The sequence below is a fragment of the Lissotriton vulgaris genome, chromosome 2_1 (assembly GCF_964263255.1).
Source record: "Lissotriton vulgaris chromosome 2_1, aLisVul1.2, whole genome shotgun sequence".
In the NCBI taxonomy this organism is placed as follows: domain Eukaryota; kingdom Metazoa; phylum Chordata; class Amphibia; order Caudata; family Salamandridae; genus Lissotriton; species Lissotriton vulgaris.
In genome coordinates, this window is record NC_141687.1 from 1456701177 (window position 1) to 1456721391 (window position 20215).

The following is a 20215-nucleotide window of genomic DNA, read 5'->3' on the forward strand; positions in this document are numbered from 1 at the left end:
ATTCTCTCTTCTGATTGTGTTATTTTGTCCATTATAGCACCGGGACGCCACTTTGCTGCGGCAGCTGAGCGCTCTATAAATTTTATAACATAACATAACATAACAAACAGACAAATTTCCAACCTTGATTTACCAAATGTGCGATAACGTGGATTGGCCAGAGAGGATTGAGATGTCACCAATTGATACCATTGGTGAAAACTTTTATGCATCTCCCAGAACCTGACCTTATAATTGTGCACTGTGGTGGGAACGATCTAGGCACATTGACTGGGGTAGGTCTGGAAATGCTTCTAAAAGACACCTTTCGACAATTGATGACACTTTTTCCTCGAACTGACTTGGTATATTCCAATATATGCCAAAGACAGAAATGGAATTGGTCCAATCAACATTGTGCACAAATTGAGAAAGCAAGGAAACATGTAAATAAATCTGTTTCTGCTTTCCTCAGAGATTATAGCATGGGTTCTATTTACCACAACAACTTGCGTTACAACATGCAAGACGTCTATAGGAGAGATGGTGTTCATTTCACGGATGAGGGAAACAGAATCTTCCTCTGTAACATGAGACTCTGCATCGGAACTTACTTATAAATGCAGAAAAAACTCAATTAACACAAGGGCTCTTTTCAGAGCCACCTTATATCTAAACACTCAAAATTCTGATTTATCTCAATTTTCACACTCTTGTAAATAGGAGTGCGCGACCGAGTGCGCGCACCCCGCAACTTTTTAACAAAAAAAAAATAATCTTTTCGCGTTCAAGGGCCTTACTGCACCCCCTGAGAAAACCTACGCGGCCAGACAATCTCTACCTTGTCCCCTTTCTATGTTCCAACGCTTTGAAATCTACAATATATTCACTCGCACTAACAAAATGGCGGTCAACACTTCCTGATTTCCTTAGAATCGAACGTTCACAAACGTCACACAGCAAAAAAAATTCCGCTCGCGCACAGCCGCATTAGTGCGCGCACCCGAGCGCGCTTATAGATATATAATTGACTTTAACTTTAATTTTCTCAACAACTACTGAACGGATTTACACCATTCAAACAAAAGCGTAATGCGAGCCGGACTCTACCTTTTTGCCAAATTTCATATAAATCCATTCAGCCGTTCGAGCTGTAGCCGTGTCTAAACGTCCTATGGAAAATAACATGGAGAAAACACGTTTTGGGACCCCCCCTTTTATCTCAGCCCCCACTTGACCAATCCCCCCCAAACTTTCAGGGTAGGAGCGCAGCGGACCGAGCCATCTTCTTTGAGAAATTCGCAAAGATTCATCCACCAGGGCCAAAGTTAATCCAAATAGAAACTAGGTCCTAACTATAACTACCTACTGGCGACCGCCAGTAGGTAATATATATATATATATATATATATATATATATATATATATATATATATATATATATATATATATGGAAAACATATATATATATATATATGTTTTCCAGCAAAGACCTTCCCAAAAGGAAGACGCCGCACACCACTTCGATTACTCAATGCCTATTTTATTTTCTGTAGGTTCCCCACCTACGCGTTTCGGACAGCAAGTGTCCCTGTTCACGGTGCAATATATATGTTAATATATATATTAAGTTACATTAATTATTTTGTAATTTTAAGTTTATTTAAGTATGTTTAAATTAATTATATTTATTATTATATTAATTTAAATTACTTTTAAGACATTTAAAAAATTTGATATTTTGACTGTCTATATTTTATACAATGATATTTTGGAGTCGATATTTTTGTACTTACCTGTTTGTAGATAGGCAGTCGATATTCTGGCATTCTATATTTTTTCCACGATATTTGGCAGGTCGATATTTTAATCCTCGATATTCTGTTAGTGATCCATAATATAGGCCTCGGTAAACTTGTTACCTTCACCTATATTCTCTCCCTACATTACACGTGTCGCAGTTTACAGAGCCTGACCTTTTACCTATATATTACACTGCGTTCAGAATGTGGGTTTTCCCTAGTTCAAATGTCATATATTATGCATGAGGGTTCTTTGAAGCACAGCAGGACTATCATCTCCTGTATAAAATCTATGTACAAAGTTCAGGCCTGACGTCATCCTTAGGCCAACACAGCAAGGTATGACCCCTGGGGAGACCTATGGGTATATATACATCCCATCTTGCTAAGATAGCTAGAGGAGATCGAGACTACCCAGCCAACACACTGATCAGAGATGCTGAGGTTCCTGCATGTAGACACTCCAGCCTGCAGTGGTCTAATATCCCTCCCGGGGTGTCCAACTTGAGACCAGGACTGGGTCCCACACTCTCATGTTAAGGTAATGGGGTAGACTAGATCCTAGAGGGATTCTTGGCTCAACACCTACATCCATGCTAGGTACACTTCGGAGCATCTTTTATCAAGTGTTTTATATACTTGAATGTCTTCATGATTTTAGTAAGATGGAAGAACTATACCATCCTTTTACTTTCATAGTACTGTTAATCATTGGTATCTTATACTGTCTAATGGTTGTTGCAGCACATCTATTTTACACCAGAATAACAATTGTTCAATAAATGATTATTGAAAACGCCCAGCTTGTTTTATTCAGTGTATCTCTCTAAGACAAACTAAGTAAGCACGAGTGACTGAGCGAAAGGTAGTTAATGGTTTCCATGGTCCTGAGGGATCAGGGTTGTCATGTTCTGAGGTTGCCGGAATCTACTCTCTCTTTGGTAAGAGGAGAGTATAGTGGCACTGTGAGCTGGCTGCAGGCTAACATACCTGGTGGGAGTGCATGGAATCAGTCTGCCACAAGTCCTACAGTTTGTTTTTCAAACGCACAGATCCTGTATAGGTCATATAGGAACTACACAACACCACAGCGGTATCTCATGCACCTGGCTGTGGAGGAGGATATTGCCTATCGAGCTACTCCGACAGCCATGGTTCTGCACAATAAATTTGAGGATAGCAGGAAAGGAATAGACACTGTCAAATGCACGCTTCTAGCGTGGAGGGCTCTGGGTGATCGAGCAGGCAGAGGGAGTCGGTACGCGACAGCTATGCCAATTGCAGCACAACCATGCATCTCAGCTACGCAGGAACGTAACTCACTGAGCATTGTACAGAATGCTGAAGGTACTAAACTTGGAGACATGTATATCAACGGGCAGTTCTTATCCTTGGATGAATTGATAGCTGGGCAAGCATACAAGTCAATGTAAGGGTTTGTTTCTACTAGGTCGCACTTGGCGGTCCGAATATTGTACTCTGAGTACCCCAACAAGCCACAGATGCTAAAAGCATTACAAATTAAACTCAGTGGAGGAGGGTAAAGGGCTGATCATTAGATTATATAATGCCTCCCAAAGAGAGATTGGTTTGACTAGTTCTACCTCCCTTGATAAGTGGAACAATCAGTTGGCTGAGCCTGTGGTCTGGGAGGATTGGGAAGCATGCTGTGCATTGACCTGGCCTCTGACTTTCAACTGCAACCTTCTAATAATACATTTAAAATGTTTGCATTAAATGTATTACACTCCTAAGCAATTATTCAAATATGGATTGTGGGAAGATGCTCAATGTGTCAGATGAGGAGAGGAGAGGGTGAATTTCATCCACCTGGCCTGGGATTGTAAGGCTTTATGACTTTTGGAAGTGGGTGACTCTGGTGCTCTTGGTCATGACATTGGATAAAATTGAATGCAAGCCTGAAATGTGTTTGCTTTGGCTGGTGAAAAAGATGAAATCATGCAATAGGCGTATAGTGGCTATCTTCACGCGTCTGGCGAAATGCACTGCTTCAATGTCCTGGGGAGTAGGTCATTCCCAACTGTGGCCAAAGGGGTTATGAATCTTGTGTACTGTAAAGAACAGTTGGAAATATATGTGGAGGAGCTGCCGGACCTAAGGACTTTTGGTCACTATTGACAATGTACCTGTTGGAGCACCCAGATGTGATATAACTGCGCATTAAGTATCCCTGGGTATTATTATGATGATTTGACAAACTAGGAACTATTAGACAATAATGAATATGGAAGGGTGGTTGTAATACTGCACTCCATAAGTTGGGGTTTGCATGCTGTATATTTTTGGGGTTAAAACAAAAACTTAGAAAAAACTTCAGTTTATGTATGATCTTGCTTAACGTACGGCATTGGTGTTTTGTGTATGCTGTATTATGGAAAATAGTCAACAACTCAATAAAAAAATTTAAATAAAAAAAAGAGTTGCACTTATGTCCTGTGAACTAGCACATGGTGAGCTTTTCATTTCCACCAAGGTCTGGCGAGTCTGTGTACTGTGTGCTCCAGCGGCAAACTGGTTCTGCAGCCCTGAGGAAAGTCATATAGTTCTTTTGTCTCTAGTGTGTAGTGCAAGATCATCTCCCCCAGGGTGACATTGGTGTTGTGAGTGCAGTGGGAGGCACCTACGTCTCATCAAAAAATCACTGCTGTTGGAGGGCATTGGCCACCTTGAACCTCAAGACACTGAGGGGTCATACAGGAGGCACAGCAATGCTGTGCTCTTTCTCGGGTGGCCGCAATGAGGAGAGGCTAGTTGCCAGGACAACTCAAGCACACCAGTCACGTCAGTACTGCTCTCTGGAGAGAGGAAACCAGTGTTGACCTCACATTGAAGCCAATTGTTTTGAGCGGCTCTACTTTGTGTCAGTGGTGACAGCAGTGGTCTGAGAGGTCCCAACGGTACAGTAGATGTGTTGCCACTGCGGCTATGGAACTTCAAAGGACTACGTGCAATGTAATTGCAGGCAGCTGGCTTGTTTGTGCCCATGTGGGGATACCCAGCGAGGTCTTCCTGCAGAATTTGGTCATCTGTGTGCCCCTGTGAACCCGCATATGTGCTGGCATCTGTTCTCGTCGGTGTTTTTTAACAAGGTGAGACCTCGACGGAGGCACCTCAATTACTGCATGATTTGAAATTACCATATTACGGCTAATAGGCGTGCAGCTGCTGCTATGCCCTGCACTTGGTGCCTAAATTATTATATAAAGTGTAATAGGAGCACAGGGGTGCTGTGCCCTATGTTTTAATAGTAATTTGTGGTGATTCATGTGTTTTTATCCATTACTGATCACAGGATATGTGCTGTATTATTAATTTATGTTGTGTTTTGCCTTGGCAAGGTCAGGATAACAAATGCTATATAGTATCCCTGTGTAATATGCACACTAATGATGTTTCATGATTTCATGATGTTTGCAACCTATAAGCCTTTCACTTATTGCATTCATTGTAATGTTTGATAATTGCCTGCTTGGCAAACTATTCATTGGCATGTTGCTTTTGGTCTTGTGGTATATTTAATACAGCCTATTTTTACACTTACTTGTGTGGAGGCTCTTTGTGATGTTTTCATTGTGTTACTGTGTGAGTGTGTTGAGCACACGCTTTACACATTGCCTATGGGGATAAGCCTGACTGCTCTGTGCCAAACTGCCTTTGGGTGAGCAGAGGTGATCTTTGGTATTTAACTTACTTGCCCTGACTAGATTGGTGGGATCTGCTTCCGGCCAAACAGAAACCCTCTTTCTAACATCACCTCATCCATCTGTCTGTCCTCTTACTATCTCCAATTTAACAGAACAAATTATCTATCAACAAAAAGGCAGAGCCTGAAGGTCAAGGTAGAGTGTTCCCTTTATTATTGATTGTTCAGCACAGATATATGCTAAGCACAGAAACAGATGACACACATACAAACACATAAACAACATGCACAGAGGCATAAATACAGATAGATGCAGGATTGTGTGACTGAGTGGATGGCTCAATGGATGCACGTATAGGTGTACAAATGTGTTTTAAAAAAAATGCTATTGTTGTAGGTAATCTGTTTAATAGGATACAAACTATCATGCTGCAACTCATATAAATTATTTCAGATAAGGGCACACCTCCATCGCAGGTAACCTGCATCAAAGATTCCACTAATGCCTTAAATCAGTCAAGCAGGATTCTTGTAAAGCATGACTACTCACCTATTAGGGTCTGAAGGCGCTGAGTGGTGGGGAGAGAATCTGCAGTATAGTCGAAGAGCCAGGTTTTGAGGTCCTTCCTGAATACAGGTAGAAACAGTGATTGCCTGAGATGTAGAGGCAGGAAGATCCAGGTGAGGGATCTTCCTCCAGCCTTGGTCTTGTGGATTCGTGGGATGGTGACCAAGGCCAGTTGGGTAGACCGGAGATGTCTGGTGGGAGTGTAGAAGGAGAGGTGGTGGCTGAGGTAAGCAGGTCTGGTATCATAGAGGGCTTTGTAGGCATGCATGAAGAGCTTGAACATAATTCTTTTGTTGATCGGGAGACAGTGGAGGTCTCTTAGGTGACCGCGCATGTGGCTGCAATGGGGGATGTTCAGGATGAGTCTGGCAAAGGCATTCTGGATGTTCTGCAGTTTCTTTAGGAGTTTTTGGGTGGTGTCAACGTAGAGTGCATTGTCTTGGTGGCTATGTGACATTCTTGTTTCCCTTTCCTGGTCATAAAACCCACTTCAGCAGCTGAAGCAGGAGACTGAGAGACAGGAGTTGTTATTGTGAGATTGTAGCAGTGGTCTTCAAACTTTTAATGCTGCGCCCCCCCCCCATGGGGAAAAAAATCTTTGAGGTCCCCCTCAAACCTTTTCACAATGTTTCTAATAAACTGGTAATGCTAAAATATGTCTCGACGTATATAAACATTGCAGTTAATTTCTGCACCATTTTAAAAATACAATGAAAGACATGATTGACAAACCTACTATTCTGGCCAGGCAGGCCTTACACGTAAAAGAATCCACAGTGTGATTGTTCAAAATAAGGTGGGTGTTTTGATAAATATTTAGAGTCCCTTACCTTTTGACACCTTTTCCAGGCCAGGATGTAAATGACAAAAGATGCTAGTGATGGCCCATTACAGAGTGGCTTACTGACACTCATTTTTTTCAGCTAAAAACAAAGCGCTGTTATCAGCATAATGCTTGTTTTAGCCAGAGCCTGGAGCCCCCCTGGGATCACTTGAGGCCCCCCTCGGGGGGGCCCACTCCTCAGTTTGAAGACCCCTGGATTGTAGGATCCAGCGCATGTGACTTTTAAACCTTCATGCTCCTATCCTGAAGGTGGCAAGATTAGGCAAGAAGGCTGCTAAAGAACTTAAGCGTTTGTTAACAGGTTACATTAAGTAAGCAGAGGCTTCACTCCCGCTGAGTCTGTGAAGAAAGATCAGTTCCTCTAGGAGAGGGGACCCACTGCAATGAAATGCACTTACTTAAATACTGATAACTCTGACACCACACGCTTTTAAAGCCTATGCCTTGGTCTCTGTACTCCCAAGTCATAGCTTTACTCTTGTTACCAACAAGGATTTTTACAAGAACAGCCATATGGCTCACAGGTATACGTATATGTTATCCCATTTTGGTACCAAGGTCCAAAATATTAACAAGTGTTGGCAAAGCCAATCGGTTTGGAATTTGTTGCCTGCCTTTTGGCTTCGTCAATAGCGTTTTTGTTCCTTCCACGGTTTTTGCTAAACTTTTTTTTGGCAACCTGGCTGTCAGGCCCCTGTGAGTCAGAACAAATTGGCTAACTGCAAAAATACCCCTAGGTCTTAAAAACCACTCATTGCCAAATCAGTCTAACTGAAGGGAAGTACTCTTTGTGCGGAAGGGGCAGCCTACAGAATACATTCTTACCTTTGTGTGTCCTGCAACCTCACATGAATGTCTGTTGCCACTTGACAGTGGTTCAAATTTGATACTTACTCCCAGAGAAGCCCCAAGGCCTATCCTTAAGAGGAGGCACAGTGCATCAGAATACAAGTTAACTACCTCATACTCACTGCCGCTAAAGGTGCTGCGTCCGGCGGGAAGAGCTTCTCCTCACTGACAAAGAAGAGAAATATGACCGATCACTGTGTGGCTTATAAATAAAGCCTCACAGTGATTGGCCATGTTCTGTCATCTAAGTTTGAGCATAGAACCACAGCTCCATAATCAGAACCAATCATTGTTGTGCTACCATGCTGTTTATTGTGGTCAACATCATGAGATCCATGCAAAAATTAGTTGGAGTAGGTGAATTTAGCGCTTCAAGGGAGACCAGGGGGCTCGGCTGTCTTCCTTCTGGCTCCTTAACACAGCGGGGGTCAGGAGGCCTGAAGTGCTCATGCTGGACTGGTGACAGTAAGAGATCTGTCCAACCTGACATGCGCACTTGACTTTAGACTTTCCTGCAGCCTGCCAATCAAAAGGATTGGCACTATCCTGTCGAAACATGAAGGAATTGTGACTGAGGAAATTCTTCAAAAATAAAATACACACAAAAATGAATAGCACAGCTTGTGGCTGCTCACAGTAAGGCGGGGCAATGCTCCTACACTCCATAGGAGAAACCGCCCAAGGTGCAGTCAGCACTACTTCGGGTGGCTTGTTTGCCTATGTGTCTACATATGTATTATAGTGTGAGCGCAAATTCGAAAAATTCCCTCGTTTCCATGGGGTCACACTCCATTGCACATGAATGTGATGGAGCATGATTTTTGCTAATAAAATCTGCTTGGGAAATTTACCCATATTTGTCCTTTAATAAATTACTAATGTGTGTGAAAACCAAAAATACTAAAATGTGAAGATTTGGAAGGTATGACCGAAAAATGTGCAAGGCTTTATGCATTTTTATGAGTCAGAATAACACACGTAGAATGGAAGATTTCTTTATATGGTTATAAATAATTAATTTGTGTGTCTAATATTAATGTTCTTATGCTTCCTAAAACAGCAGGAATATTCAAGCACTAACACGAAAAAGCTCCTTTATTCTCCATGAAAGAAGAGTAGGCCTAGAAGATTTTTCTTTTATCTCTGCTTCCCTTGTTAAAACGTATAAGCCTAAGCAAATATATTAGTTAGGGGATGTGCTTCCGTGCTCCTTTGTTTCTCTGCATGTCGCTTCCTGATGTCCTTGTAAAGAATAACATTTACATCCTTAAAGAGCGGAGAACAGTATGAATCTTTCCTGTCTAGACAAGAAATTAGAATGAAACTGTTGCTATGTATTTACAAAATATGGAATTGTAGGTTTCCTCTTCCTCTCTAGGAAGTTATACATTTTTATGGTTTAAATCTTTTATTGAGATTTCACAAAAACCCAAACAGTAAGGCCTTGCTTTGACAGACAATGGTAACAAGTCACGGTCCAGTGTATGAGCAATGAATATATACTGTGTCTGCTTGAGTTGTTCAATGACATAAGGCATTCGAAATGTCATTAGGCAAAACAACAAGTCCCTCCCCCCTCCCGCCCCCCGTCCACCAAATAAATCACTAACACCATTACAACCTCCCACAAAGGGTAACGAGGGAATCATTTTCGCCTGTGTGTCCCTTTGCTCTTGGGTGCCTCTTGGACCGGAATAGCGGTGTCCGCCAGTCGCAGAACACGCAGGTATCTGGGACAGCTCAGCTCACGGAACTCCCCTTTGAGCAGCGTCAAGAAGGGACGCCACAGCTCTGGGAATTCCTCCTCCCTCCCGGCCTGTACTAGAGACAGCTTCTCCATTCCCAGCACCATTCACAGCCTGTGTAGCCAACCTGTGTGTGCGGGAGCCTGCGGTTGTCTCCAGTGTGCTAAAATGTTTTGAGTGGCTGCCCCTAGGGCAATGGTGATAAGGCGGCCCCTCCGAGGACTTCAGGGGGTACATTAGGGCGTTGGGCAGACCCAGCAGGACATAAGCAGGGAACCGGGGAAGCTGGGTATCTAAGTGGGAGTCTACCTCGTCTATTATCGTGTCCCAGTACCCCTGGATATGCCTGCAGCTCCAGAAGAAATGCTCCAGCGTGCCCAGCTCCCCACACCCCCTCCAACAGCGGTCACTAATGTGTGGATCAGCCTGATGTAATCGTTCTGGAGTATGGTACCAATACGTGGCCACCTTGGTCAGGGTTTCGGTTAGCCCGGTGTGGTATGCGGAGTGTCGTGCTCTGTGATAGATACCACTACACTCTTTGTGTGTAAGGGCCCTTCATAATTCTCGCTCCCACCGACATCTACCGGCGTTGTACGTGTGGGTGTTTGCAAGGAGCAGATGTTGATATAGATCAGAGATCAATTTTTTCTCGGAAGTGCGGGTAACCAGCCACTCCTCGTAGGAGAAAAGATGGCGTTGGGCTCCCAGTTTAATATCAGGGTGAAGGGCCCAGTGTCGCACCTGCATGTAGGGTAGTCTATCTCCCTCTGGGATGCCGTAGTCCTCCTTTATCTGTTGAAAGGAAAGGATACCTTCCAGGTTAAAAAGATGCCCTAGTGCTTTGCAGGGGGAGCGGCGCCAGTTCACAAAAGCTTTCGGGTCGAGACCCGGGGTAAAGTCGGGATTGGCAAACAGAGGCGTCAAGGGGAAGGGGAAGGATGTCAGTTCGTATTTGGTAGCGACTCTGTCCCATACCTCCATCACCGTGCCAGTGATGTGGGATGCGTAAAGGTTAGGCGGCCGGTGGCGCATTGGGAGAAAGGGAACTCCTTGTAGAGGCATGCCCTCTACCGCCTGGTCTTGTAAAAGCCAAGTTTTGCTTGATTCCAGTTGGTGCCATTCCACCAGGCTTCGCAGCTGTGCTGCGTAGAAATATAGTTGGAGATCTGGGACTCCTACTCCACCGTGGGCTGTCGGGAGTACTGCGATGGCCTGTTTGAAGCAGGGGCGGCGACCCTGCCAAATGTAACATGCCAACTCGGACTGCGTTTGCTGGATCCAGCCTTGCGGTGGGCGGAGCGGGAGGGTCTGGAACAAGTAGAGAATCTGAGGTAGGAGTGTCATTTTGGTGGCCGCTATCCTCCCTAACCAGGAGAGAGAATGGCGTTTCCATCTCCGCTGTTCCTTGCGTATTTGCGTGCGGAGCCTAGTGTAATTCGCTTCCACCGTAGCCGGAATGGTTGGGCCCAGAAGGACTCCCAGGTAGGGTACCGTGGTGTCCGACCATTGTATATCATATTCCCCTCGCACCTCGGCCAGGGTCTCGGGTGACAGAGAGATGTTGAGGGCCATCGATTTATCCGTATTAATTTTGAACCCTGATGCGAGCACAAAGCTATGAAGCTCTATGAAAAGAGCACGCAACGATTGGACAGGCTCGATAATGGAGAGCAGGATATCGTCTGCATAGAGGCTAACTTTGTGGGTATCCCCGCCAAACTTAATGCCTTTAATGAGAGCGTGTTGTCTAATCCTCTGTGCCAATGGTTCCATGTAGAGGGCAAATAGAATCGGGGACAGAGGGTACCCCTGCCTGGTCCCCCTACCAATCGGGAAGCTAAGGGAGGTATGACCATTAACGCGTACCATAGCGTTGGGATGTCTGTAGCAGTTTAAAATGTGGGTGCAGAGAATGTCCCCGAGACCAAAACGTTGTAGGACCTGCTCTAAGTATGGCCAGTGCACCCTGTTGAAGGCTTTTTCAGCATCAATAGTAAGAAGTATGCAGTCTGGTCGTGCGCAGGACCCCGCCTCAATGAGGTGTAGGACCCTTCTGGTATTGTCGCTGGTCTGTCGCTGGGGTATAAAGCCTGCCTGGTCCGGCTCCACGAGTCTTATCCCTACCGGGCTTTAGTATGACCGAAATAGACGCCTCTAAGAGTTCTGCGGGAATCACCCCTCGTTGGTCAAAGGTGTTATAAGATCCTGCAAAAGGGGGGCTAGTTGACGACAGAATGTTTTGTAGAAGGACACTGGGTACCCGTCGGGTCCGGGGGACTTCCCCAGCTTCAGGCGGGAGATTGCGGACACCACTTCCTCCAAGCCTATAGGCCTGTCCAGGAGGTCTGCTTGGGCTGTGTTTAAGGCTGGAAGATTCGCTTCCTGTAGGTACGTCTGACCTGCCTGTAGGTCGAGAGTGTCGCGGGAATATAGGGACTGATAAAAGGCCCCGAAAGCCTCTGCTATATCCGCATCCTCTGAGACCAGGCTGTCCCCTTCCGTCTGTATGGCCTGCACTCCCTGTCTCTGGCGTTGTTCCCTCATTTTGTTCGCAAGTAGCCGCCCGCAGCGGTCTCCCCCGTGTAATACGTTTGCGGAAGACGAAAAGACGCATATTCTGCCGCATCTTGGTCCAGCGATCGATTTACAAAAGGGGGTGGTGATGAACAGAGTGTCTGAATTGAGCAGACCACTCTTACCCAGTCCAAAGATCAGGGCTTGATCCATCACCGTTATTTATCTCACTGCCCCATCCCAGCTCAGAACCTGGCTATATGCAAATCAGTCTGTCCCTGGCCCAGTGCATCATGGGAACAGGGCAGACTAAACTACCAAGCCAATTCTTTACCAGAAAGGAGACAAGCTACCGGGGACCGGTTTCTGGCATTTCAGCCGTCTTCGGCCCGGCTTGCTTGAATCCTGATGGAGCAGTGAGAAAGGGACTCATGTCTGAGTATACCCTGCCATCTTGGTCCAGGGCGGCCAGCATTTTCCTTTCGCCGCATAGCTGGCGCCAGGCCCGCGATGCTGCCGTACGTTGGTGCATCTGCTCCAATTCTGCCACCCTTTGCATGAGCTCTGCCCTCTTCTGTTCCCGTTCTTTGTTGTTGGCTGTGGCCACAGAGATAAACTGACCTTGTCGGACCGCTTTAAGTGTAGCCCATTGAGTGGCCCGTGTGGTGTCGGTGTTATTATTGTGTGTCAGGAATAGGGTGATAGCGGCTTTAATCCGTTCCACCGTTGTGGGGATATGGAGTAGGGAATCCCTAGGTGCCAGTGCCGTCGTGGAGTCGGTGCTGTTGGTAAGCGAAAGGTAGCCACACCGGTGAGTGGTCAGAGAGCGAGGCTGGTAATATATCCACGTCTTTGGCTCGTGATACTAGCTGGGACGCGCATAGGAAATAGTCCAGTCTGACATAGGATTTGTGGGCTCCAGAGTGGTAGGTGTAGGTGGTGCTGTGTGGGTGGAAATGTCTCCATAGGTCAGTAAGGCCCAGTTCCTGGAGGTATGCATGTCCAGCTTTGGAGAGGGCCCCCACCTGTCCCGTTCTTTGACAGGAGCGGTCTGCTATGTTATGGAAAACTAAGTTGACGTCCCCCCAACCAGTAAGTGCCTTTCAGTGTTGGCTGTGGCTGCTGCTAGTGCCGTTTGGAGGAATGTCTCCTGCCCTTTGTTAGGTGAGTAGACTGAGCCCACTAGGAGTGTTATGTCTGCTATTAAGAAGCGGTATACCAGAAGTCGCCCCCTGAGTTCTGCCTCCTTTTGAAGAACCTTGCCCTTAAATGATTTGGACACCAATATCGCAACCCCGGCTACTTTTTTGGGAGAGGATGAGAAAAGCTGTATGAGAAAGGCCCGGGATTTCATTCTGTGGTGGTCCCTGGGCAAGAGGTGCGTCTCCTGGAGGAGGCAGATGTCTGCTGCAGAGTGTTCCAGTTGGGACAAGACTGCTCGGCGCTTGATGGGATTATTGAGCCCCGTACATTAAGGGAGAGAACCGTGAGTCTAGTGTGTGTCATCATTTGTCAGGATGGTGTCAGTAGCTCTAGGTTGTGTGCTAAGAGGCTTACAAAGGAAAGGGAAAAGGAAAAAGAACTAAACGGTGGACAGGGGGAACCCCTCCCGACAACCCCCAACCCCAAAACAGCAACACCCCTTCATCCCTCCCTCCGCCACCCCCTCCCTTCCAATCCCCAACCCCAGCAAACTCCCTAAATCAAAGACCCAACCCCTACCTCCCACCACCCTGTCCCCAACACCCCAACCATATGATTGCAGAGTCCCAGTCATGTCAGTCCAACACAGGGCTGTGGTATTGACACTTAGTGGGGCGATGTCCAGTGACGACCGTCGTGGCCCCCCGCCCGTCCCCACCGCCTAGCATGTAACTGTGCTGTGATAGTCCCCCCGGATAAGTTTCTTTGGCCACTTCTAAGATGGCCGTGGCTCTCTCATGTGAAATAATGTGGGCCTCGGGCTTGGAGCCCAGCTCCGGGGAACGTCTGCAACCCACCGTCTGCCAACCCCCTCTGGAGGGACCCTTGGAGAACCGTTCTGGTGGTGCGTCCTCAGCCACCTCTATGCCCATTAGTGCACAAGTGTCCTTGAGTGAACGCATCTGTTGTAGGGTTCTGTTCCATTTGAATATCAAGCAAAATGGGTGTCCCCAGGAGTAAGGAATCTCTTGTTTACGCAGGAAGTTCGTAGCCACCTTGAATGCTTTCCTCTTCTGGAGAGTGATAGCCGAGAGATCTTGATATAAGGCAATAGGGTGACCGCGGAATTGAAGGGGTTGGCTTCTCTGGGTTTCACTGAGAATCCTCTCTTTAAGCGGGAAGTCAGGGACAAATGCTAAAATGTCCGGTGGTGGGGCAGATGAACGCCTGGGAAGCCCCACTCTGTGTGCTCTATCTATTCTGATGACAAAGTCGGAGGGTTCTCCCAGGATCTCACGGAACAGATCATGTAAATAGCCAGTAATGTCCGCCCCTTCTGCCTTCAAAGGGCCCCCCGGACCCGTATGTTGTTAAGGCGGGACCGATTTTCTAAGTCTTCTGCGTGGGCCTGAAGGTCCACCTGTTGATCTTTGAGCCGTAGGAGCTCCTGCTGAAGTTGCTCGACTTCCCCGCTTCCCGTTTGATCGGCGTCCTCCATGGCGACCACGCGCTCTCCAAGGCCCTCCACGTCTCTCCTGGCCTTTCGAACTTCTCCGGCAACCTCCTGCTTCAGGAATTTGAAGTCGTCTCTGAGAGAGTTAAACAAGGACTCCAAAAAAGCTTTGGTGATAGGCACATGTTCGTCGGAGGGCGTTAGTTGTGATTTTGCGAGTTCGGGGGAGGATGGCCCTTTGTCCAATTTAATTTGGTTTTTCACAAGTAACTCAGGGAGCGTGCAGTCTCCTTTCTTCCTGAGGCCCGCCATATTGTCCACTGTGCCTCCTCCAGGCTCATGTCCCAGACTGTCTGGGCTCTTGGGGCGAATTTGTGCGGTTGCGCCACCCCAAACATAGTTTCCCCCGGCGTCACGGTAGGTATCAGCGCTGCCCAAGTTTGGGGTTTGTATCTCTAACCCCAGTGGTCGGTGAGGGGCGGCTCCGACTTGAGGCCACCAATACAGGGCTCCAACCTCCTCTGCTCCGTGAGCGTAACTATCCTCTGGCCCGGGGCTGCAACAGTTAAGCAAGGCTAGGATATAGATGTGGCCTCTCAGGCCCTGAGACGGGAAGTACTGCGAGGGGCTGATCGTGCTCACCAGGGCAGACGGTTGCTATGTCTTGGCCAGATTCCTCAGTGTGGCGCTTAGGGCCCCCCATTCGCCTTCTCGGCCGCCCGGAAACTGGCTGCAGGGGCCCCGCCGTCCACGGTCCCCCGGCGCCCCCACGTAGTGACCCTGCTCTCGTGTGTATGTTCCTTTCGCGCCTCCAGAGGCGCGCAGCCCACGGACCCTGCTAGGCCCGACGCCGGGGGCTCGATTATGCGCCTGAGCCTTCTGCTCCCACCAGCCCCAGGTATCTCTCCTCACCTCCGTGTAGGCCCCATGGGTTGTTGCTCAACCGGATTTTCTAGGGGCTGCCAGGAGCCACTCGTGGTTCTCATCCGACCTTCCGACGCCGCAGAAGGCTCCCGCTTCAGCTCCCGTATAGGCCCGGAACCGGGGCCTCGAGTACCGCTCCTCCCGGTCAGCTCTGCTTCACTCCGCCAGGAGTGTCTCGATGGCGGGTGCTCGCCCTGGTCGACACTCATGCTTGCTTCTGGCCCCAAGCCGGCAGGCTGGGAGCTCGACTGGTGTCGTGCTGCCTAAAGACCTGGCCGATAGCCGGGGATCAGACTGGCCGCGATCACCCGGAGGGGTAAGCCGCCATTTTGTACACGCGTGAGCTGGCAGGTGTCTCACGGGCTGGAGGGAGCTCGGGGGCTGCGTGGACCAGATCACGGGCACACCGGAGCAGCTACAAGGTGCCCCCATGGGGCTATCAGGTTTCGGAGTGCTGGGGTGGGGAGTAAACTGCTTTACAAAGGGCGTTAATAGGGATCGGGACGGGGAGCCACAGAAATCTCCGTCCTCTCAGGCCACCATCTTGCAGTTATACATATTTAGACAAAGACTGTTTAGTGAACTTTGTAAAGTCATCGTCAGGAGATGTTTTGCCTCCCTAGTTCTGATCAATGAGAGTGACTTGTAGGATTTGGGAGGGTTTCCAACTTAGTGTAACAAAGTTGCAAAGTTAGTATAAAGATGCTGGTGGGTAAATGATCATCCGCTTGTTCTCATTCTGATGACCTGTCCTGCATCCTTGGTATGCTGTATGCTGTGCTGTGCTGATTCCTGATCTGGCTAGCAATCCTGACTGCGGAGAACTTTTCCCTAGAGACTTTGCACATCATCGGCTGGTGATGTTGCCTAAACTATTCTCCTGCGGCCGTGGAGATAGTTTTCTTGATTAATTGCACGCTGTGCATTAGTTCTCTCTAATTTACCTAGTGGTAACTGAACTGTGATTATCCTGCGGTTCCTTGTTTTCCTCTTCTTCCCCCTTATTTGTCACCCGAGTATGATAATCTCTAAATTACTCTGCTTATGATAACTGTTATGTTTGCCTGTGATATTATGAACAAGGTGTTTTCCTTATGATTTGTATTTGTGTATGACCATTCATATTTTGTGAAATAATACCAAAAAGCTACTTAGACAGAATAGTGTCTGTCATTATTTCCTGAGTCACTACTTATTTTTATGATAACATTTGTCATAATATTGATGTATTTGTGGTGTATCTCATGGTATACTTGTTTCTTCATTACAGGTCATCATGAAGGAATAGTTCTCTTATTTCTCCACTACTAGTCCATTTTAGCTCTACCAAAGATCCATTGGAGGACCTTTGATATTGCTGTTCCTAGAAGAAATGATAAGGACTTATGAGCCCGTAATTATAGTATTTACGATTCCTTAGGTATTGTCAAAGTTGGTGTGGGTTTTTACAAGACCCCCCACCGCTTCCGCTGCATCAAATGCATGCTGTTTCTGGGGTTTACCCAATGCAGTTAAGCCTACCATGTGTCTTTCCAACCTTCAGGAGTCTCCATCAGCCTAGCAAGAATCCCTCTCCACCGTTACACCAAATTTGCATTCCATTTCTAGTGGCTGCCTTTATACTTCATTATACTCACAAAAGTAGTTTTTAACCCACAAGAAAAAAATGACATATGAACAAAAGCATGTTTATTTCTGCTGTAGTAGCTTTCTGGGTAAAACCATATTTATGTTAAGTACATAATTTTCTCTGTTGAATTCTATGTTTCTCCTAGACAATCTAGCATATAGTGATTGATATGTGGCCTTTTCTTACAGTCCTGCGAGATGATTTTCGTCAGACTCCTAGTGATGTGGTAGTGGTAGCAGGAGAGCCAGCAGTTATGGAGTGTATACCTCCACGAGGACATCCAGAACCCACCATTTCTTGGAAGAAGAATAATATCAGAATCTCTGACAAGGACGAAGGAATCACAGTATGTTCAAGTAGAAATTGTGATGTTATTAACATTTAATGCTTAGCAAGATTTGGCTGAGCAATTTTGATATTTTGTTTTTCAACTTATAATTGAGTGTCTCTTTTAAAAATGCTTCAGATTTTAGGTGTATACAGACCACCCTGTCCATTAAGTCTGCCAAGCACCTAGTTTTACAGCTCATACCCAGTCTCAGGTTTTACACCTAGTTCACCACAACTTGAAGTTGAAGGTCATTGTTTCCTACTCAACAAATTCATGTTAGACTGAACTTTCTAGAGATTAAAGCCCTGATTATAATCACACCTATAGAGCGCACCTGCATATAACCCTTTGTCTTGTTAACATAAAGTGGTAGTATCTTGAAATCTAATAGCGTAAAATGTGATGTATTTAGGCCATTGAATAGTAAACTTGAAGAATAAAAGTAGAGAGTAAATGTAACTAGCAGCAAACACTAACGTGAGGAATTTGTGTTGTGCAACTGACAACCATTCATTATCAAATGAATGTGTTTATTAACTGTGTCCTTTTATATGTAGGCAGGAATATTAACCAAATTGTGCCTTATTTCTTATGCGCTTTTGTAAAGCTCATGCACCATTTTGCCTATTTTAGCTAAATCCTGTAGGCCTGAAATGCATTTCCCTGGGAGCGCTCGCTTTAGAATTAACAGTTTGAATTTCATGTTTGCTGCAGATTTGATTCTTTCTCACGTTTGTGTTGCAGGTGGTAGAATCACCCTTGGTAGCTAGAATACTGCCTTTGTTTTATTAGTCAGGCAAGGAGAAAAGGAGATACATTGCAAGCTAAACCCAATAAGAAGAACAGTTGTATTTTCACAACAAAGAAGGCCTGGGAATCAAAGTTAAATTGTTACAATTGTTACAGTTCATGGAAAAGTACCAATGAGGCTGTGTTCGGAGCTGATGGTGTGACCTGCAAATAGGGAAAGCAGTCCACTTCTTCTATCCCTTCAGAGAGAGAGCATCTCAGAACGAGCTCTATCTCAATAGCTTCATGCTATTTGACCCATCTAAGGTAGAGACTTCTTAGGAAGACTCCACGTGCTGACACCTTCTATTTCTTTCCCTGAGGATGCTGAAGACTGGATGGCATTTTAGTGCTAGTGTAGGGGATAGATTGAGGATTTACATTCATCAATCCTCAAAGCAGGGAAATTTGGACTCATGTTTTCAGATCCTCTGCATCCTATTTCTTGAGTTGATTTTTTTATGTGCTTGTTGCACCGACTCAATTTTATTTGCAGATTTGTCTTTATGTTAATTCCAATGTATTTTTACACTCTCATCTTGAGGTGTCTCTATGTTCAGTTATTTTTGGCTTTGTAATAAATTAACAAACCTTACGTAGTTGTCTGTAGTTAGTATGTGTCCAGAGAAATTTTTGTTGAATTGATGGACATTATTAACGATTTTCTCCCCTCTACACTTACATGCTGCTAAAAAGGACCATCGGTTTTAAGCTCTAGAACCGATCTAGAACTTATGGACCTGGCCCTTTCAGTTGGTAGCTGAGGATGGTTTGTACATGAAGAGAGGGGAGAATCCAGAATTAGTCTATAAAAGAGGAGACCCTTGAACCCCAGAGCACCAAAATAGAGTCCAATGATCAAGAATGGAGAGGGGCCAGAGATTGATAGTGCAGCAAATGGAGGTATATTAATAGGGATGTGTCATATGTTAGATTGTGGGAAATAATTGATTGTGTTATGTCTGGCGGAGTTGGTGTGAGAGTCGAATGAATGTGGTTTCGGGCTGGACGTGGTCCATGGATTGAGAGTTGAGTTTCAGGTTCCCAAGTGACCTAAGATCCCAGGATATATTAAATGAAGTAGAAGACACCAAGTTATTGTGATTGTCTGACTGAAGAACTGAGGAGTTGTCATGAGACGTCATCAACAATTCTACCTTAGACATGGAACTTTGTGTGAATGGTATGTATTGGGACTGTTTAGTAAACCTTGTGTACAGAAGTGAACTATACTGATTCGAGCGACCAGCCCAGGTTGAGGGTTGCTGTGTGGGAATTCTTATCAATCCTTTTAGATGGAAGACAATTAGGGAGTTTAAGACTATTGTGTGAGTGAATCTGTACTGAGAAATTATGAAGGAGGGTGAGCCGCTGTGAGGAGTGAAGGTGAAATCAGAGTGTGCCACGCTGCATTATGTTGGTTGGTGTATCGCCATGCTGAGATTGGTTGGTAGTCATCAGTAAGTTGGTTTTGGGAAAAATATTGTTCATTGTACACATTGGATAACCTACAATTGAATCATGCAATGTTTTAGGGTGTTGTGGAATTTTTTCAGGGGTGATCAGGGAGTCGCTATACAAGTGGGCGGAGAAGTGCCACCCAAGGGTACTCCAGCACACTATATGGCGACAATAGCAGGATTCCATACTATAATTTGTCTTCAATATTTGCACAAATTCACTGAAAAAGAGGGGGAAGTGTCATTTCCATGTTTTTGTTCATTTCGGTTGAACATGTTGCATCAGTTAAGAGGAGTGATGTTTGCGCTGCACCCTTTTCCTAGACCAACACAGTTTGAGGCACTAGACACATGGATACGGCCAGCACATGCAAAGAACAGGAAAATACACCAAGAGAAGATAAGGAAAGCTTTGAGGGTAAGTCAGGAAGCACAATGGGACGCACAGATGGAGAGTGGTATTCGGTCAAAGGAGAAAGGTTCAACCCAATGCTGGTAGTAGAGGGAGATTCTCAGA

The 20215-nt window shown here is 45.9% G+C and overlaps 1 protein-coding gene across 1 annotated transcript in view; it reads left to right on the top strand.

Moving 5' to 3' along the window:
- The window catches only part of LOC147732751 (roundabout homolog 2-like), a 1033034-nt gene that overhangs the window by 169211 nt on the left and 843608 nt on the right, over nucleotides 1-20215 (top strand). The window contains exon 3 of the mRNA XM_086957318.1: nucleotides 17307-17464. Within this exon, the coding sequence (XP_086813444.1) occupies nucleotides 17307-17464 (158 nt within the window). The remainder of the gene's footprint in view (nucleotides 1-17306; nucleotides 17465-20215) is intronic.